This window comes from Volvox carteri (genome assembly GCF_000143455.1).
Source record: "Volvox carteri f. nagariensis unplaced genomic scaffold VOLCAscaffold_65, whole genome shotgun sequence".
In the NCBI taxonomy this organism is placed as follows: domain Eukaryota; kingdom Viridiplantae; phylum Chlorophyta; class Chlorophyceae; order Chlamydomonadales; family Volvocaceae; genus Volvox; species Volvox carteri.
This window is the reverse complement of record NW_003307608.1, coordinates 588,651-611,736: the sequence shown is the minus strand read 5'-3', so window position 1 is coordinate 611,736 and position 23,086 is coordinate 588,651. Positions and strand designations below refer to the sequence as shown.

Genomic DNA, 23,086 nt, shown 5'->3' with positions numbered 1-23,086 from the left:
ACTCTAGAGGATCCCCGACCTGTAGGGTTGGGGATTTCAAGGCAGGTCTGGACTGATGAACAGTGCAGGGACCCGTTGTAGTCTGCCGACTCCTGTGCAACCCACATACCATGCTTGCCATCTTTCACATCATCTTCCTTGTCATCTTTCTCGTCGCCCATGTTGGCATCTTCGCTTGCCTCATCATCACCACCAACGAAGACACCGAACAGCTTGTCCAGTGCTTGGAATGAAAGCAGGTCCTTAAGCAGCTCCCAGAAGATAATGTACTTGGGCCACTCTTGGCTCAGAGGCTGGATTACAGCCTTAGGACCTGTCAGCAGTAGCTTTTGCGATTTCTGCAATGGGCATATTGGAAGGACCCGTTGCACCCATCTGGTTTGCCGACACCTCCACCTGGTTGACCCTATCATGCATGCATGTCATGTGCATCATGTGCATGTGTGCTATATGTGGCACACCTCAGTTGTGCTGGCCAACCGCCAGCCACTCAGGAAAGTAACACAGGCACAGCCAGGGCTATGCTCTGTTTGCACCCTCACTTGCCTGTCTGCTTGCTGTGGCAGGCATCCAAAGCCCTAGCATGCCCTGGAGGCCTGACTCTGCAGAGGCTCTCTTGCCACTCACCAACTAGCCTATTGCATGGCGGGATTACCTAACATCACTGTGCAGCCTTGCTGCTGGTGGCATGCCTTCCTGCTGGTGGCATGCTCACACCATCAATCTGGAGGCTAGAGGGGGTGTTGCCACTGCCGCTGTCCGAAGTTGTTACAATACCTGCACACTAGCAAACGAAAGCCAGCCCTGCAGTCACAGGGGAGAAGTCACAACTTTACAGCAGAACCACTGTCTGCCTCTCCTATTACCTACATACTGCTATGCATGCCTAAGTACTACGTTAACCCCTTTGCTTTTGCTGCATGCTGGCTTTGAGGAGAGCTTGGAAGGGCTGTTGGCCACAAGGTATGCAAGGGGGCGCAGTAAGGCTGTGGGATGAAAGTTGTGGCCTGGCCTCGTTGTTTCATGCACCATCATTTTATGTTCATGGTCAAGTGTTGTGGTTCTGGTTGGAGCAAATAATTACTGCATTGACTTTATGATGTACAACACCACAGAGGCTGTGAGCTAATTGCTCAGGCACGACAGCACAGCTGTGAGTTTCTTTTTTACCAAGCCAATGCCCATGGAGCATGTTACAGTCACATGTTACAGTCACGTATAATGCTCTGGACCATTCTAAGACACGCAGCTGACCATACACCCAAGGCCATTGGCCATTGCTCTTGGGAGTGAGGCACCTGTCCCTACATGACTGTTCACGTCCATTAGTCTCATTGCACAATTTCTGCTGCCGCAGGAATGTCCGAGTTTGTCCTCGTCTGCTCCCACCCTGACTCGATGCGGAAAGTGTGCTCCAACACCTTGATGGCAAGCGTTGTGTCCAAGCGTTGCACCCCCATGCTCATCGTGGAGGTGAAGGCAGCTGTGGATGTTGCAAAGCACTTATGGCAGCCACTGGCTACTGCACCAGTGTGGGTGCTGCTCACGGACATGCAGACATGGTACTTTGCCAAGGTCCAGCATGCAGGGCCACAGCCGCAAACAAATGAGCAGGGTGCAGCAGCAGCAGCTGCACAGGCGCCAACTTCGGTTGTGCTGCAGGACCCAGCTGCCAGCCCGATGTGGGCCAAAGCAAGCTTGTATGTGTACTCCATACAGCTATATGGGGAGATCCATGCTGGCATGCAGACGACTGACAACTCAAATTACTACAAGGTGTGTGGGATGAAGCCATAAGGATAACATAAGGATGTGTGTGTGTCAGGGCACCAAATCCGTGGAAAGACGCTGGTGAAACGCTGGGTAGTGGTGTGGGGTCCATAGGACCTTGTGTGCGACCTTCCCTTTTCCTCTGCCAAACTTGCCAAACTTGCCTTATCCCTACACTGATCTGTCATGAAAGTGCTCGTATCTTGTTACTTCACATCTGCGCGTATGCCATCCTCATTTCAAAGCTTTTATGTCATAATGCAATCCACCAAACACATATTGCAGTTGAACATCAACCTTAAAAATGTTTTGCCTGCCCATTTCTGGTTGTGTATAATAAGTGCTGCCCCTCCCTGCGCCACCATAGGTGCTGCAACAGTTACTGCAGATCATGTACCCCGGCCTGCACCTGCGGGAGCTGCCAACACGCCAAGATGCTGGCCAGGAAGTGATCAACTCGCAGACGGAGAGCTGGGTCAAGCAGTCCCTGGTGAATGCCAAGGTGTGGTAGTTGCCTACAAGCAATGCCAAGGCTGTTGTGTTTTAGTGACTGCGGTGCTGTTCGATGCCAAGGCAGTTGTATGCCACGTCAGACAGCGGCAACTGTGTTCACTTCATTTTGTATAGCAGGCTGAGCTCCACTGGTGCGAGACGGGGCGCCAGTAGTCATACCATGATCCGATGCTGTGTGGTGTGTTCTCCTCCTTTATCAAAACAGTCGGTGCTGGTCTTGTACTGTTGTACTGTGGATTGTGTGACCCGTGTTCAACAGCACTTTGCTGAAGTCACCTGCCTTGTGTCAAGGTTTAAATGGGATGGTGATGTTTAAAGCGTTTGTGTAGCAGCTGACCGCTGAAAAGGTCTCTCGAGTTGCTGGCGGTCGCGCTCTGCGCGTATTTATAGCACCGTACTGTGTACCGGCTGCTACATTCCCCCCCCTTTGAAGGGAACCGTCCCGGGCCCTTAGAGCCTCGTATACCGCCAGCCTGTGCCTACCTTCTCCTACCCTCGGGCAGTGGGGTGACCAAGCCCACGTCACGTCATGTGCCCGCTTCACATGCGCCTAGCCTTCAGGTTTTTCAGGCACAGAGACAGTCCAGTCGGTTCAGCTACTTTTATTTTATAGTTTTGTGCGATAGTCGCTCACTGAGTTGCCACACCCGAAATACCACTCGAACGTGATCGGTGGGGGTTGAACCGACGACTTCAGGATCGTGAATTTTCACGAGGTCTCGATACCAAATGTAGCAGCTGACCGCTGAAAAGGTCTCTCGAGTTGCTGGCGGTCGCGCTCTGCGCGTATTTATAGCACCGTACTGTGTACCGGCTGCTACAGTTTGGGTGCCTTCATCATGTGCTTGCCTCCTCAGCTGAGCCTCTGCAGGAAATCGCTAACTTAGCGGTGGAGACCGCAAAGCTGGCCGCGGCGGCGGTGGCACTAATGCAGGTGCGACAGGCGCTGCATGTGTGCACTGTAAAACCGCAAAGCTGCGACAAGCACCGGTCGAATGGACTGCAGCATAGTGCTGGTTTGGAGAACGAGTAGGGGGCAGCAGTGTGGGACCAGAGCAGGGAGTAGGGAGCATTTGGTACCTTCATCACTGCTTGCTTCCCCAGGAAAACACGGCATTGCGGATGCAGCTAGTGTTGCAGGCGAGCGCTGCAGGACCGCCATGCTGACACAATAACCGGCCCCTCCAGCAGCTGATACCCAGGTTTGCAGAACAAGTGGGGGGCTGGCGGTGGCAAACACTGGGGCTGCTGGGCCGCAAGATAGTGCTGACGATGCAAGGCAGTGGGCTACCTGGAGGTGGCAGCGCCGGCTGGCTACGTCAAGGTGCTGCTTGGCTGCAGTATAGCGTCTGCGATGCATGAGGGCTGGCTGGAGGTGGCAGCGCCGGCTGGCACTGTTGAACGCGCTGATAGTGCTGGCGGCGTGGCAGGCCTGGCTAACAAAAGCGGCAATGGCCCACTGCAGTTTAGAGCCTGTTGTGTTGGACACAAGGGCTGGCTGCTGGTACCAGCGCCGACTGGCTGCATAGCTGGCGGTGACAGCACTGGGTTGCTTTGGCAGCAAAGGCCTGCTGCAGTGTAGTGCCAGCAGTGTGGGACCAGAGCTTGGTTGCAGCAGTACTGGCCGGCTGCAGCATGGCACTGCTCGACTGCAGTATACCACCGATGTTTGTTGTATGATGGCCAGTTGGTTATGTCAGCACAGAGCTGTTGCAGAAAGTGCTGCCGGGATGAAGCATGTGTATGGGCGAGGGCTGGCTGTCAGTGGTTGCCAGCTGCCTGCAGCAAGGCGCTACTGGGCCTCAGCATGGTTCGCACGAGCAGTAAATGGGCTATAGCAGTCTCCGTGCTCGGGGTATGTCTGGCCTTCAGTGTGGGACTGGCCAGCCCATGGGCTACGTGCTGGTGGGCAGAGGCTCAGGTTCGGCTTTGGCTCGGGGTTTGGCATGGCTGCCATGCCGTGCTGTTGAGTCCTTTTCGTAATAGTCGTTGCACGGGGTAGGTTGTGTCACGCCTTAACAAGTTAGCCAGTTGTTGGGAAAAGATCCTGCAGGTAAATGTTAGGTTTTTGTAATATATCAGGTACTATAGTAGGTGTTCTCATCAGTGCTCGCCATGCCACTGGCCACATCGTCTTTGAAGGTGCGAGCCTGTTTGCAGACCTGGACGTCCAGCTTCTCTTCATTGCTGGGGCAGCACAGCAAACCATATGAGGTCGATAAGGGTGTATTTATGTTCTGTGCTGACATGATATGACGTAGACGAACGGCGCTGGGACAACGTGTACACAGTTGTCAATTGTCATGGTTCAGACTTGCTCCTGATTGTCGAGGAAAAGCCACTTGTAATCGGATCAGATTCCGTACCCCCCCTTTTAGGTGGATGTTAGGTGGATTTACAGACAAGGTGCGAGTGTGTGACCCCCACCAGAGCAACATGCACCCATCAAACCACCTCCTCTCTCTGGCAGCACCGACCATCGCCCTGAAGAATGTAAAAGGAGAATGGAAAAGCTTTCTTGTGACATAAAAACGTCAAAACAAAGAGGTCCAAGATGTAGCCACGAAACCAAAATACAATGATGGATCCACAGCTCGATTCTATCCACCCGCCCTTGCTTGGTGGTGTTTCTTGGTGTGGCAGGTGTCCCCAAACACAGAATGTGCATGTCATCAAGAAGATAAGAGGAGCGCAAACGTCTGTATACGTCATCAAGTGAGTTTCGGTTTGTAGAGTCATAAAAGTCCCCCAGGTTAGCTGTCAACCAGCAACTATCGCGCAACCTGCCAGAAAGGAAAAAAACGAAAGAGAAGAGACAGGTCACCGCCGGGGTTAGGTCCCGATCCCAAGCGCAAACTCAACCCTTAGCTTTGCTTAGAAGCTGAGCCCGCTGTCTACGTCCGTGTCGTGACGTGATGTGATGCACAGATGGTGTCGGATGTCATTGTCCTTAACGCCACCCAACCGCTCTGGCACACATCGCATCGTCTGGTCAGCGTTTGTAGACAACCACCTAAATGATCACGACCGTTAAAATGCCGGCGTCCAACGTGTCATACCAGCCCAACGTCCTAACCGTCAGTGCGTGAATCCGTCTCAAGGTGGACGCTCCCCCTCTCCCGCCGGCTCCTAGCATCCATATGGTCAGCAAAAACGTCGCCATCCCACGCCAGCCATTCCGACCTGCCCCTCGACACTGACGGGGCGGGAAAATCCTCCACTGTGCTCCTGACTGACCCCCACTGCGCTGGAAGCTGCGCCCCTCCCCCCGGTTCCCCCCTTTGGGAGTTGCAGCCGATGCACATCATCATTGACGGTTCTACCCCGCACACACTCCCCAACCCCGGCTGCAGCTGATACTATTGCTGCTCTTCCGCTGCGGACGCTGCAGTCACCGCCATCCCGCTCGCTTCCTCCACAAACCTACAGAGGCAACACCTGCTGCACGTGCTTATCCTTGTGCTTCTTCTCGCTCTTCTTCTCCTTGTGCTTCTCCTCCTTGCCCTTGTCCTTGTGCTTCTGCTCGCTCTTGTCACCCTTATCCTTCTTTTTCTTTTCGCTCTTAACGCTGTCCTTCCCGGTCGTAGCTGGAGCTGTCTCCTGAAACAACACATCACCAGGCGGCGCGAAACATTGGGGTTGATGCATTAAGCTCATACATGAATTCAAAACCCCATCATTCCCGGAAAACGCAAAGCCGCAGCATACCGCACGCAAGTATTGACAGACCTTGCACACGCGACTTCGTCAATCAGCAAGCCAACCCCATTTCACAGTACAAGAAGCAGAGAGGACCCCAAAGTCCGACTCTAAGCCCATATTGCCTTGTTAGCCGCCCCAAACCAGGTCACGGGTTCTTCAAACCTCCATCACTACCCAATCCGGACGCGCCCCGCCCGCTCCTAGGCCTTAGTCCTCAACCCCATCTGCACCCGCCCTGGGCCCCAGTCCTCACCGCCTTGTCCTTCTTCTCCCCCTTGTCCTTCTTCTCCTTCTTGGACTTAGCCTGTGCGGGCGATGTAACAGCGCCAGAAGCGCCAGTGGCTTGTTAAGGTGATGGAAAAGAGAAAAAAAAGCGCCTACGTGGTGGTGACGGTAGCGGTGGTGGCGCAAGCGTAAACGTGCCTGGACGGGCAGCCATGTGGGCTTCAGCATAACATTTTGATGCTGAACTACGCCACTTGACACGAGCGGCTCAACCTTCCTTTCATCCCACTTTCTCGATGGGAGTAACGACCCCTCTTCCGCCCAGGATATCTTCCTGTTATACCGCCAATCACAGCTTCTACAAAAGCAACGCGGTCATACACTGATGAGCCGCGTGCCCTACCTTGCTTTGACAAATCTCCCTTTCGCCGCCAACCCCAACAACCCGGATCAACAACAGCACCCTGCTTAAACCCTCCTCCCCACCTCCGTGCCCTCTTCGTCCAACTTTTGCTTCTTCGAAACGGTTGTCCCATCCAGCTGTAGCCCAACAGCACCACCGTCGGGAGCCGCGGCCGCATCCAGCTGCTCCGCCTTCCGCTTGGCCTTCTTCTCGCTTTTGTCCTTGTTCCTCTCCTTGACCTCCGATTTCAATTCGGCACCCGGCGTGGGTCCAGCTTCCTGCCGAGGGGCAGTCAAGAGTGCACACATGTGCTTGGTGGCGAGGGCACTGGTCAGAGTGCACACTGGGGACGTCACAGTAATGCTACACGAATGGCGAAGTCCTGGGGTTCGAAGCCGCGTGTAAGGACGCCTAGTGTCGTTTATTGAAATGCCACTGATATCTAAGACTGCAATGACGGCGGCAGCGCACGGTTGAACCTCCACATCACCTCTTTTGCCCAGGTTTCATTGATGTGCCTATGAAAGTGCAATTATGGATAGATGGATGGATGGAGTTACCAACTCGATGTTTGCGAATGGAAAGGATTTGAATGCAAGAACGATGTGCTGATGTAATATCTGAGCTATTAGAGGTTTTGATTTACGCGTGAAAGGATAGGGGCCCTTTCGCGGTGCTGGTTCGCGTGATCCATTCCCCATGCCAACTTGATCCGTCGCTGTAACTACCTCCTTACACCTATTTTCAACGCCCGTCTTTGCCACAACTTTGCCTCATCCGCTCTTTCCCCTTCGCTCTTCCCCTCTTGTTTTTCGCTTCCCTGCCCTTGCTCACCAGTTCGCTGCGGTGGTGGCCGTTGCCGAAATCCAGCTTAGTGACGGTTCCAAAGGGGGTGGGCGTGGGTGCACCAGCCCCTCCCCCGTCCGCGAGACGACGTGCCTCCGCCGCTGGGGTTGGGATTGGGGTTTGGATTGCAGCGAGTTTAGCAAAGAAATTCATCTTTTAAGGTCGGGTCCATCCACATTCCAACACGATACGACACATTTCAAACAAGGCAATAACGGCAAAGCAACACACTGTCGTATGCTGCCCCTACATGGGCTCATTACAGAAGCTGGCACACAAGGGCAAGGGTAAACCCAGAGCAGAGGCATTTGCCTTAACGTACTTTAGACGGGAAAAGGAAAGTGTTGGTGTGGTTGCATGTGTATGCGGCTGGTGACAGCACGATGCAGCATCGGAGTTTTATGATATGGTGGTTGTATGATATGGTGGCTGTGGGAAGGTGGACTTAGGGCAAAATGCATAGGGTGAAAATTGTAAGTAAATAGGGTGAAATTTGTAAAGATAGGAACAGGCGCTGTGGGCGAGGAAGCCCCGAGAAGAAGCATCGTGCCGTTTCGATTTGCCAGCTTCGTCAATCGCAGTAGTATCCCAAAACCGCCGCCGTTACCTGGCTTTCAGGTTAATGGACAGGGGCGCACCTTCGAGTCGCATCTGGGCTGGGTCCGTCTTGTAATCGTCGCGCGCCTCAAGCCCCATAATTTTGGCAATATTGGCCGCTGGATGGATCGCCTCGTACTTCTTGAAAGCGCTCAGGATAGAACCAGCAGCGTCAGCCTCGCCTTTGGCGCCGTGTTCCGCTAGGAAGGTTTTAAACGTATCCATGACACAGTCCTGTGGGGAAAAGAGACGGGCGTTGAATCACGCGCTAAGCGCGAAGCCGGGGGTTTGGATCCAGCGGGTTAGGGAAGCTGCGATAACGTACAGGGGAAAAGCACGGTGGTCCGTCAGTAGCTTCCGCACCTTTTGCTCTTGTGAAAGAGTCTTGTAAAACTCGGAGCAAAACCCCATGCCCAACTTCACTGTGGGGTTCTCGGCCTTAACTTTCGCGATGGTAGGGTGGCGGCCGTAGTGGGCGGCGAAGTCAGAAAAATAGGAGACGTACATGTTGTAAGGAGTCAAGCTCCTTTTTGTCTTCTCCTTCTTGTCCGTTGTCTCCCTGCCGCGCCCAGAGGCACCATTGTCTACCGCAAGCATCGCGGCCACAAGGGCGTTAGAATCGGGAATATTCAGCTTGACTGCCGCCGTTTCTAAGGCAGACCGCAGCATTTGAGGATTGAGGATTTCCTTGAGGATGAGGCCGGTCATTTCGAGAAATTCGCGCTTGGTCAACATCTCGCCAGGTCCCGACATTTTAATTATTCAATCCGCAACCGACCAAATTATAAAAACAAGTCCACCGAACAGGCGGCGGGTGACAATTCCGTAAGTCCAATTCTCAGCCAGCCACAACGCAAGTCGATGAGAAAGTCACAAGTCCATATAACATACAAAGCGGGTTAAGACGTAGGTCCTCCGATACGGGTCAAACGACTTGACAAAATGTACAGCGGTGGTTATCACATTTGTACGAGCTAAAACGGTCGTCAACGTAGTCAACCAGCAAGATCATAATCACATAATCGCAAAAGCACGGATGCGGCTGAAGGTTTACTCAGCGGCCATACGGCAAAATCAGAGTTTAGTCGTTTGCGTACGAAATATCAGCGGTTGCTCAGGGAAGCGCGAGGAGCCTATCGGGTGAAGCATTTCAAGGATCTCTTGCGTCTCTGCAATAGTAATTCAAGGGATTGGGGCAGTTAATTAACTCGTCCATTCAGGAGGAGTGTCCCGTGGTGGATGTTGACAGTTGGAGGGGGTACTTCACAGACTTGTTTAACGATGGCGCGACTGTTTCTAGGGATGAGGACGCAGACGCGATCATGAGCTACATTAATGGCATGCCTAGAGGTGATGGTCGGGGTTGGGACGTTACTACGGGTGTGCGGGGGCAACGTGTGGATCCAGCTGCGGAGCTGAACTAACCAATCAACCTGGGGGAGGTGGTATCTGCGATCAAGTCTCTCCGCAACAACAAATCTGATGGGCTCGATCGCGTGCCTGCGGAATGCTATATAAGTATGCCAGGAGAGAGATGAACAGGCACTCCATTAATGATCTTGCCCCCTTCATTCATTGGCCTTCGAACACATCCGTAGTATGGAGGACTACGCCAGCCAGTTTGGAATGTCTTGCTTGACGCCAATTCACAAAAAGAGCGATTTGTACGATAAGAGCAACTATTGTGGTCTTGCGGTGTGTGTAGCCCTGGCGAAGTGTTATGCTCGTGTTTTGGAGCGCCGTGTTTAGCAAATGGGTTGAGGCTGCCAGCGCACGGTCCCTGCTGCAGGGCGGTTTCCGCCCCAAGATAGGCACCATACACAACCCGCTCTTGCTCCTGCACCTCACTGACCGGCACACGAATGGCCCTGAAAATACATCCCCGCTCTGCGACTGACGGTTGATCTTCAGAAAGCTTCTGATCCGGTTCCATGTCGCCTAGTTTGGCTTAAAAGAGAGACGAAAGGAGCGCGGCATGCATGACGCAATGCTTGAAGGCTCTGAAGGCCTGTTACACGAGAGCAGGTGCGCGCATGAAAGCAAAAACGGTAGGCTGGGGGAACCTTTGGACTCTGTTCAAGGGGTCAAAGAAGGCTGCCCCCTCAGCTCCACATTGTTCTCCATGTTTCACTTGAAGACTTCGCGGACCTAGGTGGGCGCCAAAGTCAGCGCTACAGCCAGCAGGAGCCCTCCCGCCGCCTGGCCCCCGGCATACGACCAGTCGACGGCATGCTCGCGGTATTGTCCCACCCATCCTACGCCCTCCATTTGTTCCCTGATTTGAGCATTCATACATACATACATACATGCATACATACACACATCACGCATCACAGCGCAACTAAACATCCCAGCAGCAAGCAACCAACGCTCACCCTCGCACTAATCCTCACACTAATCCTCACCCTCACCCCTCTCATGCGAATATGTCCAGCGCCGAACCGTCTCTAGGCTCCTTCGGGGGTCGGGGTCGGCGGCGCTCCAGAACCAGAGTGACGTCACCATCCCTGGCCTCGCCCCGCTTCAGTGCGCCACAGATGGACGACCAGCTCTGCTTGTCAGCGCCGTACACAACCTGAGTAATTAAAAACAATCGGAGACAATAATGCTGTCGTATGGGGGATAACGGAGAATGTAGAAAGGTAATGGCGCTCCATGCTGGTGTGGCGAGTGACCAGCAGGCAACAGCGCTGTGTCGTAACGGCAGCGGTGATGGTGGCGGATAGGCCATACTGGTGCCGTACACTGGGCGCCGCACCCGCGGGCACTGGAGTTCGTCAGGAATTCCGCTTACCGTACAATGTACGGCATGATGCGACGTACACACCGAGGCGGAATATTTCTATTTTTCTCCCCTTCCCCTTCATCCCTTTCTGGCAGCTTCCCGGTCACATCCTAACCCTCCCCCTCCACTTAATCTTGATAGACACTTTTTTCCTTTGCCCCCTTCCACGGTGTACGGTGTACAAACTCGCGCGGAAAGCGAACAGTGACTCCAGGGGAGAAACCCTTGCTCTCGGAAACTGCCCAAATCGACTACCCCTACCATATCCAAATCCAAGATTCAAATCTAGGAATGAATCCACGATTTCGAACTCACAATGTGCCGTTCCGGCGGAGCTGCCCCGAACAGCGCCCGGGTGGGGTACACAAAGTTGGTCGCCGTCACGGCGCGCAGTACGTCCCCGGGAAGTACGGCATCCTTGACGAGATCGGAATTGAGCGCGGCTTTCTGCATTCAGATAGGAGTAAAAAATCAGGAGTAAAAAAATCAGGAGTAAAAAAATCAGGAGTAAAAAATTCCGGAGTAAAAAATCGCATTCCAAACCGCTTATAGACAAACCCGCATCGGAATGAACCGTTGGAGCGTCGAAAATGGAAATAAGCAGGCCATCCACCGCCCACCAGCAGCAGCTCACAGGCCCCCACAGGCAAAGAAAAGAACACGGACATCAGGCATTTCAGTTGTCGTACCCCGGTCGTTAGCTGGCCAGGACAATTTTGGACCTCTCAGATCACACGGGCAAAAGTCTTCCGGGCTTCCTTTCACGTGCGTCTAGGACTTGATACTCGTGACGGGGTGCCCGCCGGGCTTTACGCCAGGTTTTCAAACGATGTTTTCGCCCAAGCAAAAAACGTTTTTTCGTATAAATACATAACTAGTGCCCTAAATATGGTCCGTGGGGACCGTCCCTATCTATTATACCAGATCACGATCTGTATGTGGATTTCGATAAAACACTAGGCGGGCATCGTTCCACATCTATCCATCCATCCTTCCCGCATCCCCAACCCACACCCATCTACCTTTGCAAGGCTATGCGCGCACCGACAGAACCCCCCTGAACACCACCACCACTACCAACAACAACAAAAACAAAAACGTCTTGTACGGCAACCACAGCCTTCCACACACACAGAGCCAATGCGGTAATTGTGATCCGTCACACAACACCCCTGCCTGCTTGCATCATCCGAAATTCATCCACACTTGTCTGCCCTTCCCGTTCATGAATCTCTCCTCTGGCATGTAAAAATTCCGTACAACTCAAACACCACGCCGTACAAATTATAATGACACGCACACGAATTAACTAACTTACCTTCCGCCTTTGGTCGGCGTAGGTGCCCTCAATCAGGTCTACGACAGTCGCCCTCCGAAACCGTTCCTCGTACTCCAGTACGACACCCAACGGCCGCGGCAACGTGACGGTGAGGATGTCGGACGGGACTGGCAGAACACGGGCGAAGACATATGTCCTGAGACGATGGTACGACAATTTACGGCACATACGCACGAACTTAAGTGTGTCCGTATGAGTATGAATGACTCTGCGCAAAGAACAGCTACCGCCCACGACCTAAGCCGCTCCTCTTCTACATGGCTCCTCCGAAACCATCACCCCTCCCTCCCTCCCTCCCCCCTCCCTGGACTCCACCTGAGCTGTCTGGAACCCACGGGCCCCACCGCGAGGCGCACCCGCTCCCCCTCCACTCCCTCATCCACCGGCCAGGGGGTGTAGCTGATGGGGCGGAAAGCCAACTCGCCCTTTCAATGGCGCGGGGTGGGGGGGGAGAGAGATCACCGAGGAAGGGGAAATCATGTGATGCAAGAAACACAGAAATGAGCTGCCTGACTGCCGGAAGGCGTCCGAAAAGTCCGAAACTGGCCCCAGTGAGTCCTAAGCGGTGTCATGTGCTGTCACATCGACCCAGGAGGGAGGAGAGGGGGGCAGACGAACCACACACGAGTGAAGCTGCTGCCCCAGGGCAAGAGTGTGGGGAGGGGAGGAGAGGGGGACAGGCAAGCAGGTAGAGGCGCAGAGCGAGGAAGGGGAACACATGACAAAGCGAGGAATCGGGAAGATAGACAGACAGACAGACTGGGGAAGGGAAAGGCAGACAGACAGACAGACAGACAGAGCGAGGAGCATGTTAAGAAAAGCCCACAAAAGGACCAGGATCCCACCGAAACCAATAACCCAATGGCCCACATTCTTATCTCGCTCCGGAACCACACCCTCAGGTGCCTCGAAGCGCGTCCCCGTACTGGGGTCCTCAAACACGCGGCCGCTGTCCGTAAGTTCCGCCGGCGGGGAGCGCATCAAGTACGACACCACCGCTGCCGCCGCCAGCAGCGGCACCGCCACTGCCAACAGGAAGGCGCGGTCGGCGTCCTGCTGGCAGACCTGGACGCCACCGGGCATAGGGCCCCCGGGTGGTGTGGAGGGAAGAAGTTTGGAAGGTATGAAGCAAGCAACATTTTTAAATTATTACAATTGGCCAACAACAGGGCCACCAGGGCCGGCAGGGTTGACGGGGGGGGGGCCACAATGCTATTGACATGCGAAGGTGGCAGTTTAAAGGTATTACCGGGAACTGTTTACAACCGAGATCAACTTTGTAGTCAGGTTTGCTGTGGAAAGGTGGACTTGACACGCCGGGGAGAATGTTGAACCCCCCCGGGATATATTATTAAATAGGCTACACATTAGTTAATGTGTGCAGGCCCCGGCCGGGGCCGTACCCGGGGCCGTACCTGGGGCTGGGGCCGGGTTGTATGTGTGAGACAAACCTGTGCGTGTGTGTACATCTATCCCCAACCTTAACACAATTCCAACACACAGGGACACAGAGACAGACAGGGCGCAGTCGCACTTCAGTTACAGAAACACGAAGGTTAAATGGTGACACGGCGCTCCCGCAGGCAGCACTGAGGGCGTAGAGGACCTGCTGCCCTCCCTCGCCAGAGCCGAACCAGATCACCCCTACCTGGTTGAAACAGACGGGGGAAACGAACGCCGAGAGTAGCAGCTGCGCTGCGCTGTGGGTGACCGCGGCGCGCGGTGGTGGCATCGTGCTAGCAGCGCGCCGTGGTTGAGGGCGTCCAGATGGCACACCAAAGGCTCCTACGTAAGGGCAGGCTGCTGGGTCGGCTGGGCGTTTTCGTCGTCGGCATGCGTTCGTCCCTCGCATTCCAGGTCCTGTTGTCAGGCTTGATGCCATCCTTTTGCGCCAGAAGTGCACAATGGTGCCCGCAACGATAGCAGACAATAAAAAAGAAATGTCGCTTTATCAACCTAAGAAATGAGTAACATACTTTAGAAGAGAGTGTCGACCTTCAAGTTCCATGGCTTTCATCGCGGGACTCCGAAACCAGGGTAGTTTTCCATTTGTGGCTTCGACAAGGGCTTTATCTTTTATAGCAATGCTACCAACCTAATAATCCGCCTTTTGAAAACGTAATGCGTCATGGATACAAAAGTAGGAACCTTTCATATATCGTATTGAACCGTGACGAAATTGGCCCCGGGTATGATCATGGCTCCCAAAGCAAAAAATGGCCTCCGCGTTGCCTTTATCCACCCTGATCTAGGCATCGGGGGTGCGGAACGACTCGTCGTTGATGCAGCGACGGAGCTAGTCCGCTGCGGAAATCATGTCGACATGTATACAGCCTATTATGACCCGAAACGATGCTTCGAGGAGACCAAAACGGGCGGCTTTGCCGTGTTCACCGCCGGGAGTTGGTTTCCCCGCCATGTCTATGGTCGCATGCTCGCGCTGTGCGCGTACGTGCGCTGCGTCCTCGTCGCCCTGCACATCGCCTGGCGTTGCTACAAACCTGGACCGAAAGCTGCATACGACGTGGTCATTGCCGATCAGGTCGCGGTTGTCGTCCCGATCGTCAAGCTGCTCATGCCGAGCACCAAAGTGCTCTTCTATTGCCACTTCCCAGACCTACTCCTTACAAAACGCGAATCTTTCCTTAAAAAGCTTTACCGTGCTCCGTTGGACTACTTGGAGGAGGCTACGACCGGCGCGGCGGACCTCATCTTGGTCAACAGCAAGTACACACGCAGCGTGTTTGCACAGACGTTTCGCCGGCTCGCTGCGCGCGCCATGCAGCCCGGCGTGCTGTACCCGGCCGTCCCTATTCCTGCAGAGTCCGATCTGCGGGACGCTGAGGCAAAGTGGCGCAGCGAGCTGGAACCAGAACTGGCGCAATTTATAGACGGCGGCACTACGTTCCTATCAATAAACCGGTGGGTCAGGAAAAGACGGAAAGGGATGCAAAACCCCGGGCATTCAAAGGTTGGGAGCACCACCCGGACAACACAATAGAACAGAACCATGAAACCCTACGAGCTGCCAACTACGGGCCTTCGGGGTCCCGTAATTTGAGCACTGGTGCTGTGCTCTGTCTCCACATCAATTTATTTAAATAGGTTTGAGCGAAAGAAGGGCATCAGGCTCGCGTTGGAGGCCTTATGCGAGCTGCGGGAACGGCAGGGGACGAGTCGAACGAAGAGTACGTCGACGATGGCGACAGTACCTTCAGCTACTGAAGGCTCAGCGGCGGCGCCGCCGCCGCGAGCACGGCTAGTGGTGGCGGGCGGGTACGATCCCCGGCTTCCTGAGAACGTGGAGTACTTAAAAGAGCTTCGAGAAGCCGCCCGGCAAATGGGTTTGTTGGAGGTGGTGCGGTTCATGCCATCCTTCACGGACAGGTGGGATAAGCGAAGGAATGCAATGATGTTTTTGCAGAGTTGCTGTTGCTGCTGCTGTGCTTTTGCTGCTGCTGCTGATGTTGCTGGACCACTTGCTTCGGTGAAACCTACTCGTGTTCCATCATTAGTCCAGTTCCTGCCCTCTCGGGCGCCTCTCAGATCAACAAACCACACCCGACAGAGTGAAACCCGACCTGAGCAACCCACACGCGGCACGCCTAACGTACCCGAGCCCCTATCTACACCCACAGCGAACTGTGATCACGTGTGTCCACCGCAGGCAGAGGACGCTATTGCTGGCCGCCTGCCGTGCCGTACTGTACACTCCACAGCATGAGCACTTTGGGATTGTGCCGCTGGAGGCCATGGCGGCGGGTCGGCCTGTGGTGGCGTGCGACAGCGGCGGCCCCACGGAGAGCGTGACCCATGGGGCTGTGGGGTTTCTGTGCGCGCCAGCGGCCGCTGCCTTCGCGTCCGCTATGGCTGAACTGATGGACGCGGAGACGGCAGTCGGGATGGGCCGCCGCGCGCGGGCGCATGTGGAGGGGAAGTTCTCTCGGCGGGCGTTTGGGGAGGCTCTGGATGGTTACGTGAGGCAGCTGAGGCAGGTCTAGGAGGGCCCGGGACGGGGGTGGGAGAGTGGGACGGCGGTGGCGCCGGTTCCGACACCGCCTCAGGCGTGCGCGTGCGCGTGAGTGTGAGTGTGAGCGTGAGTGTGAGTGTGAGTGTGAGCGTTTTCATTGCTATTAGACGGGTGTCGTTTGGGGAGAGAGGTAGGAGGACCTAAAGGTGCAAAAGGGGCCAAAATATCTCATGGTTTGATCAAGATTTTTTAATTTTTAGCCCGTGATGTATTTTATTTGCCAGGCCAACGATGTCTGCGCTTGTACGAATCACAGAAAAAGCCAATTACCGTACTGCCACGATGTATTGGTGCTTCAGTTTCTTGCAAGGGCATGGAAATGGTACCTGGGATTTTTGTGGTACCTTGCAATTTTGGTGAGGACCAGGACCTGTTTATGCAGTTGTGATGCAGACTTAGGTGCAACACGTGCCTTATGAACCCCTCGCGAGGTAGCGGACTGGCTTCTTGATTTGCCACGTGTTGACGACGTGCAGCGTATGAGTGCTACACAATTTGGTGAATAAGCAATTTTTCCATTATGCTTAAGAGCTGCTTTCCACCAGCACAAGATTGGTGGCCTCCCACCAATTCACGTAGCACCAATATATTGGCAGTACGGCAGTTATATTAGTTTCTACCAGAGGTCGGCAAATCGGTTTCTACGGCTGCGGGAGGGCATAATTTCGGTCAATAAACCTAAAAAAAACATTTTGGCGCGTTCCGGCGCCAAAAGAGACAGCATTTCAGGGCTCCACGTTCCGTACACATTGCAGGCCGATCGTTTTACAGGGGGGGACAAGGGTTCGTTGCCAAGCAAGTTCTTGCGCCATGAAGTCGCCCCCCGAGCTATCCATCCTCACAAAGCCGACCGCATGCGGTTGAAGCGCGGGTCGTGAAGGATATTCTCGACCTTATCGGCGATGTGCGTGTAGAGGTGCATCCTAGTGGAGGACTTGTACTTGGCCATTGCCCCCTTCAACATTGCATCCTCCTTCTTCAAGGACCCCGACATACTCAGCTTCACAAACAGACCCTCGTTGAGCTTAAGCCGGTGATGTTTGGTACTTTAAGCCAGTCCATGTATTCACAGATCGTTGGGAAGTGAGTGAAAGGCATGGCTTGGTACAGGACCATGTATGCGCCACAAAACAGAGCCAACAAGGGATTGTCGGCAACCTCGGTCATGGCCAGGTGCTTGTCAGTTTGCTGTTGCTGCTGATCCTGCGTGTACTGGTCTACAGCCACTTTGTGGGAGTGAGAGGCCTCGTGCCGGGTGTAAGCTGAGCGATCCCAGTTCGTGCGGGAAATGGTGGCGTTACTCTCCTTATGTGTGTCGCAAAAAAAGCAGATGACCGTCGTCGAGCCCTGAAGTACATAGGCCCAGCTCTTGAAATCACCACATTTTCAGTCAGCCAAACAATCTCCTCGTTGGGATTATGAGGCCGCTCAAACCCCGGGGGGACACCAACAGCATCGATCTTATTGGTGGACTTGGTGCGCTTCCATTGCAGGTTGGCGGTGGCATTGGGGGTGGCGGGGGGCAGGAGTGTTGCCGGCTGCTGTTCGGGAGCGGTGGCGGCGGTGTTGGCTTGAGTGCGCCTTTTCTTCTGTGGAGGAACTTTCTACACCACGACGCGGTCTTTCTGAGCAAGATGAAATTACTCCGAAACGAAATATACTCCGTGTGTAACCTTTACAGCTTTAATCGTTTCAAGCGTTCAGCAGCTCTCAGGGAAGTGTGTATGTATATTGGTGCGCCTGAGTTTGTAGAGCGAGGGCAGGTAGTTGCATCGGAGCTTACAAGATACACACACACGCAGAGAAGCCCTGCGCTTTTCCTGCCCCATCGCATTCCCAGAATTGAATCATTACACTCTTTTTAGCACGCTCGTTAAGTATCGCTCATCCTACTCTTAGGTGAATGTACGGATGTACGAAACGTTCCCCAGCGGCTCAGTGCTACACCCGAGCTGTTGCCACGCAGCGAGCAAGATGCGTACGATTTGGGCGCTGGAGTAACAGAGCAACAGGCAAAAAACGAGCTGACAAGAGGAATTAGATGCCCTCCAGCAACATTCCCCGTCAACTTTCCCTCGGTCCGACTGCCAACACAGAGCCGCGCGATACGCACGTACACCTTTTGGACCGAGCATTCTCCCTCAGTCTGTCTGTAAGTCAGTCCGTCTGCCCACCACGCACACCACCTCATAATCCTCCCCCCCGGGAGAAGCCCGGGTAGAGAAACACCGACCCCAGGCTCGGCGGCCCAACCGCTTTTCGCCGTCACTAACACGCGACGGCGCAAACAAACAGATCAAGCACGTGCGCACACCACCAACTACACACGACATGCCGCTCGAGGGCGCGGATGATCCAATTCCCCGTTTCGTTCTTTTCCCTCCACATACCCCTCGAAGAAGAGAGGACGGTAGACACAGGCAATCCTGACCCTAATGCACAATAGGATCAGTCCTCGAGATCAGTGGTGGTGGGGTAGAAGGCCAGACAGCTAGAAAGTCCTCGATGACTCGGCTCACTGCGCTATGCGTTGTGTCTGAGCACACTCGCAAATCCAGTGTGCGCATCACATCACCTTGTTGCGCACACACACCCCGTCCGCCACCAGCGTCACCACTCTCATAACCGCATACTCCCACAGACTACCGAATGCCCAGTGTGCCCTCTGCCTTTTTGCGCCTCCGTCCTGTCCTCTCTTCATTTTTCATTCTTCATCTTCACAAAATCTTCTTCTTCATCTTCATCTTCACTCGCGGAAGGGCGCGAACACGACGACGGAGTTGTGGCCACCGAAGCCGAACGAGTTGGAGATGGCGGCAGTGATCTGTGGTGTTGTTGTGATGTTGATGAGCGATGTTGATGAGGAAAAACATAATCACGATGATGATGATGATGATGGCGACGGCGAGCGGTGATGTAGAAGTGAAGGTAGACACAGACGGCAGCATTGGAAGAGGGTAAAAACGATAGCTTTAGAGAATCTTCAAAACGTTTGGTTAACAGTGTAAGGGGGGGGGAGAAGGCCGGTGGAGGCGGGGGAGAGGTAATAACTGGCGTGGGGGAGGGGATTATTGAAAGATAGCAGCCAGCTCAGGACCCACACAGTCCTAAACAGGCTACCATTTCTTGCCGGCCTCTTTCCGCTGTCTGAGAGGGTGTGTCCGCCCCAACGGAGCCTGTGCACACGAAACCCGGCACGATATGTCGTACACTCCCGGCACACCCCTTTCCTTCACGCTTCCCCGAGCCACGTCACCGTCTGCGCAAACACACAGATACACACAGATTTGCTGGATCGGACCAAGTCCCTCCAAATGCGCACATACATACATAACAGTGTCACACACACGCGTGCGGGCAGAGAGCGCCCCCCTCTTACGTTGTGCTGCTTCTTCTCGTTGGGCACGGTGTCAATGCCCACCACCTCCTCAATCAGGTTGTGCTGGTTCAGAGTCGGGTGCACCCAGCCGGTCTCGATCGCCTGACCTCGCGGCAAGATAGGGAACACAAACACAGACAGTACACAATTTTTTTTGTCGGAGTGCTACATCCCGAAAAAACGGCACACGAGAATTGACCAGCACGGCGCCGTTGAACGTGTAGTACTTCGCCTCGAGGACGCATCACCACTTTCCATGGAAGCAGTAGACCTCCGGAAGCGGGAGACTGACCTTTAAAAACCCCAAAGAAAAACCACCGCTATGGACCGCTATCCACCGCCAAGCAAGTGGACGTCAAGCTACGCCCCCGCAGACTCCCTGAGCCCCGCGGTCGTCTCGGGCGTCCTCAATCCCCGGATTCCACCACCCGCTATTACCCCACTCGCCACAGCAACTAACAGGCACGCACACACACGCACGCACACACACACTGGCAACGCCCCAAATAATTCCACACCCCAAACTAGTGCAAAAAACCCCGCCCAGCCCACGCAATTTGTATTTGATGTACGTGCTGCACCGCTGAATCCTCGAAACACTGTTACCCCCTCCCTCCCCCCTAACCCTCCCTGAAAAACACACACCACGGGGAGCAACTCCCATTCCCTCTCACCCCTCCTGAACCCCCACCCCACCCCTCCCACTATCCGTCCGCACCCCTCCTCCCACCTTGAGGGTAGCGATGGCCTCCACACCGGCGGCCGCCCCCAGACAGTGGCCGATCATGGACTTGGTCCCGTTCATCTTGAGGTGTTTGGTGTCGTGGAAGACCTTCTTGATGGCCTTCACCTCCGCAATGTCACCCACCAGCGTGCTGTGTGACGGGGTGGAGTGAGGTGGGGGGTGGTTAGGGGATGGGGTTGGGTAGGGGTTTGGTGGTGGGGTTGGGTAGGGGATGGGATTAGGGTGCGGGTGGATAGTTGCTGTGTGAGCGTGGCAGTGTAGTTAGTGGTTGAAGGTGGGGTTGCGCGGCGGCGGAGGGGGGGGAAGAGCGCGCGAGGGGTAATGAAACTACAAGATTGTTTTCTTTTGATGTCTAAACCCTGATGTCGAAACTCTGATGTCACAAAAAGCAAAGCAATCCAGCAGTTCTCCCCACGAACGGGTTACGAAAGCCTCAACATCGTGGCGATCTCCAAGACCGCCTGGTGGCTACATGCCTGGTGGCGTGGGCGTTGATGTAGTTGACCTGCTCCCGCTCGATCCGGGCGTCCTTCAGTGCCAGCTCGATGCAGGTCGACACGCCCAGCCCGTCAGACCGCGGGTCGGTCATGTGGTGCGCGTCGCAGGTGACGGCGCCGCCAAGGTACTCGGCGTAGATCTTGGCGCCGCGCTTCGTGGCGTGCTCCAGGGACTCCATCACCAGCACACCCGCACCCTCACCCATAACGAACCCGTCGCGGTCGCAATCCCAAGGCCTGCGCACACGAACAATGCATGTGGCTATATATGTGTATGTATGTATGTATGTATGTATGTATGTATGTATGTATGTATGTATGTATGTACAGGTTCCCAGAGGGCGAGATAAGCGGACGGATGGGGGGAACGAGCGAGTGAAGCTGATGCAAAGGAAAGACTGCTGCGGCGGATGTGAAGAAAGCAGAACCGACCAGTTGGCGGTTGTGAAGAAGCCGTCCTCCGAACGATGTAGAGTGATGACGACCGCGGAAAACTACCTACCTAGCCGCCAAGACTAAAATAAGAGCGGAGACCCAAGCCGTAAAAGACCGATGGGGGGAAAGGGGGGCCAAAGGAGGAGACAAACAATTCCATTGCCATCCCCCAACCCCGCAATCGTATGCACATACATACACACACGACACTCAGTACGACACTAAGAACACTCGCCGGGTCTCCAACCCCATTCCCGCCGGGTCTCCAACTCCCACCGGGCCACGTCATCCAACGAAACACACACGCACACGACCTCCCCAATCTCCCCCCCCACACAACACACAGACAACCCTTCCCCCCCAAAGCTCCCCCAACCCCCCAAGGCCACACACACACACACACACACAAACACACACCAGCTCACCTGGACGCCCTGACGGGCTCATCGTTGCGAGTGGACAGCGCCCGGCAGGCCACGAAGCCGCCCAGCCCCACGGGGATGATGGGCGCCTCGGAGCCGCCCGCCACCATGACGTCAGCGTCGCCGTTACGAATGTGGTTGGCGGCCGCAACGAACGCGTAGTTGGCGGTTGCGCAGGCGGTTGAGATGGAGTAGTTGGGGCCCATGAAGCCCTAGCATTTCATACAAGTTTGTTGATTGGTTGGTCAATCGTTAAGGTCGTTTATTTCGGTTGGTAAATAAGCAAGATGAACTACGAGCTAAAAACTGGTAGTAGTGGTTAAGATTGCACTTCAAACCCCTTACATCCCGCCCGCCCTCCCGCGCACAGGAACCCACAAGACTAGACTTGCATTACCCCGAGAAAAACCCATTTGATACATACAAACATACAATCATACAAACATACCTGGTCAATGGCCAGGAGGGCACCGCCCATGTTGGTGATGGCGTACGGAATGAAGAAGGGGGAGATCTTCTTGTAGCCCTTCTGCACCAGGTTAGATACGCCTGCGTGCGTGCGTGCGTGCGTATGTATGTCTGAATGCATGCATGCATGTATGTATGTACGTGTGTCTTTGGATGCGGGGAAGCAGGGAGTGAAGAGCGGGAGGGGGCCCGGCCCACCAGCACACCAGACCTGACATCCCGCGAAAAAAACACATCACCCCGCACACACGTACACGTCTTCAGTAGCTGTCTCCAGTGTTCGAAGGCTCTTACGAGCCCGAGAGAAGCCGCATGGAATAAGTGTACGGACATCCCGCATAAAAACCATCTTCCCTTTTTTGGAATTAGTTCCTCGGTATGTGTTAATTTGTATACAGGGTTTAGGGACTTCCCCCACTTCTTCCGCACTCTAAAGTTGTAAATCACATTCGCCTTCCAAAAAAACCGAGAACCCTCCCGACGATAACTCTCCCGTTCAAATCCTCCCCACAGCAACATAACGCAAAGACCTGGTGAATCCAGCTGTGCTCAATCGCCTGAGCCTCCCTTCACAGATTCTGTGCCAGGATTGTGTGCAGTTCTGGTCTGTGCACACGACTCCACCATCCTAGGTAATAATCAGATAACCGAAATTCCAACTCCCAACCGGAAGATCATCCCTAAACCACCTCCGTACTAATGATGAGTAACAACGACGGTTGTTATTGTTGTTCCTGGAATGGGACGAAAACTTGCGAATACGTGCACAACAAAACACAGTTAAAACGCCAAGTAACCAAATCCAAAACCCATTCAACAAACAATCACACATGCCTCTTCCCCTTTTTCCCCTCCTCAACCCATAACCTCCCATCCTCAACAAAAGCCACCACCAGGTAGCCAAGTCATTTTCCAACCCCCCCACCCTAC

General features: G+C 54.4%; 6 protein-coding genes across 6 annotated transcripts in view; 2 read left to right on the top strand and 4 right to left on the bottom strand.

Moving 5' to 3' along the window:
• Window positions 1-413, bottom strand: part of VOLCADRAFT_97881 (uncharacterized protein) — a gene marked incomplete at both ends in the record, with an annotated part of 1,776 nt that extends 1,363 nt beyond the window's left edge. The window contains one exon of the mRNA XM_002956768.1: window positions 20-413. Coding sequence (XP_002956814.1) covers window positions 20-413 — 394 coding nt within the window. The remainder of the gene's footprint in view (window positions 1-19) is intronic.
• Window positions 414-1,359: 946 nt separating this feature from the next.
• Window positions 1,360-3,865, top strand: VOLCADRAFT_97880 (uncharacterized protein; the record flags this gene model as incomplete). The annotated part of the gene is made up of 4 exons (XM_002956813.1): window positions 1,360-1,776; window positions 2,138-2,272; window positions 3,155-3,217; window positions 3,608-3,865. The coding sequence occupies 4 exons, from the start codon at window positions 1,360-1,362 to the stop codon at window positions 3,863-3,865; spliced, it is 873 nt and encodes a 290-aa protein (XP_002956859.1).
• Window positions 3,866-4,361: 496 nt separating this feature from the next.
• On the bottom strand, window positions 4,362-8,933 carry VOLCADRAFT_107416 (uncharacterized protein; the record flags this gene model as incomplete). The annotated part of the gene is made up of 7 exons (XM_002956767.1): window positions 8,420-8,933; window positions 8,098-8,290; window positions 7,448-7,560; window positions 6,697-6,891; window positions 6,239-6,289; window positions 5,711-5,883; window positions 4,362-4,470 (listed from the first exon to the last, which is right to left on the bottom strand). Exons 1-7 carry the CDS (start codon window positions 8,807-8,809, stop codon window positions 4,362-4,364), a joined length of 1,224 nt encoding a protein of 407 aa, XP_002956813.1. The 5' UTR covers window positions 8,810-8,933.
• Window positions 8,934-10,472: 1,539 nt separating this feature from the next.
• Window positions 10,473-13,912, bottom strand: VOLCADRAFT_119533 (uncharacterized protein; the record flags this gene model as incomplete). Its single annotated transcript, XM_002956766.1, has 6 exons — window positions 10,473-10,664; window positions 11,157-11,288; window positions 12,160-12,316; window positions 12,496-12,605; window positions 13,051-13,245; window positions 13,829-13,912. 6 exons carry the CDS (start codon window positions 13,910-13,912, stop codon window positions 10,473-10,475), a joined length of 870 nt encoding a protein of 289 aa, XP_002956812.1.
• A 465-nt stretch (window positions 13,913-14,377) lies between these two features.
• VOLCADRAFT_67522 (uncharacterized protein) lies at window positions 14,378-16,181 on the top strand (the record flags this gene model as incomplete). The annotated part of the gene is made up of 5 exons (XM_002956812.1): window positions 14,378-14,986; window positions 15,044-15,102; window positions 15,286-15,356; window positions 15,435-15,567; window positions 15,848-16,181. 5 exons carry the CDS (start codon window positions 14,378-14,380, stop codon window positions 16,179-16,181), a joined length of 1,206 nt encoding a protein of 401 aa, XP_002956858.1.
• A 2,775-nt stretch (window positions 16,182-18,956) lies between these two features.
• The window catches only part of VOLCADRAFT_83790 (uncharacterized protein), a gene marked incomplete at its 3' end in the record, with an annotated part of 6,329 nt that continues 2,199 nt past the window's right edge, over window positions 18,957-23,086 (bottom strand). Inside the window, exons 6-11 of the mRNA XM_002956765.1 lie at window positions 22,137-22,237; window positions 21,692-21,900; window positions 20,793-21,068; window positions 20,320-20,464; window positions 19,590-19,691; window positions 18,957-19,034 (exon numbers count right to left, since the gene is read on the bottom strand). Coding sequence (XP_002956811.1) covers window positions 18,957-19,034; window positions 19,590-19,691; window positions 20,320-20,464; window positions 20,793-21,068; window positions 21,692-21,900; window positions 22,137-22,237 — 911 coding nt within the window. The remainder of the gene's footprint in view (window positions 19,035-19,589; window positions 19,692-20,319; window positions 20,465-20,792; window positions 21,069-21,691; window positions 21,901-22,136; window positions 22,238-23,086) is intronic.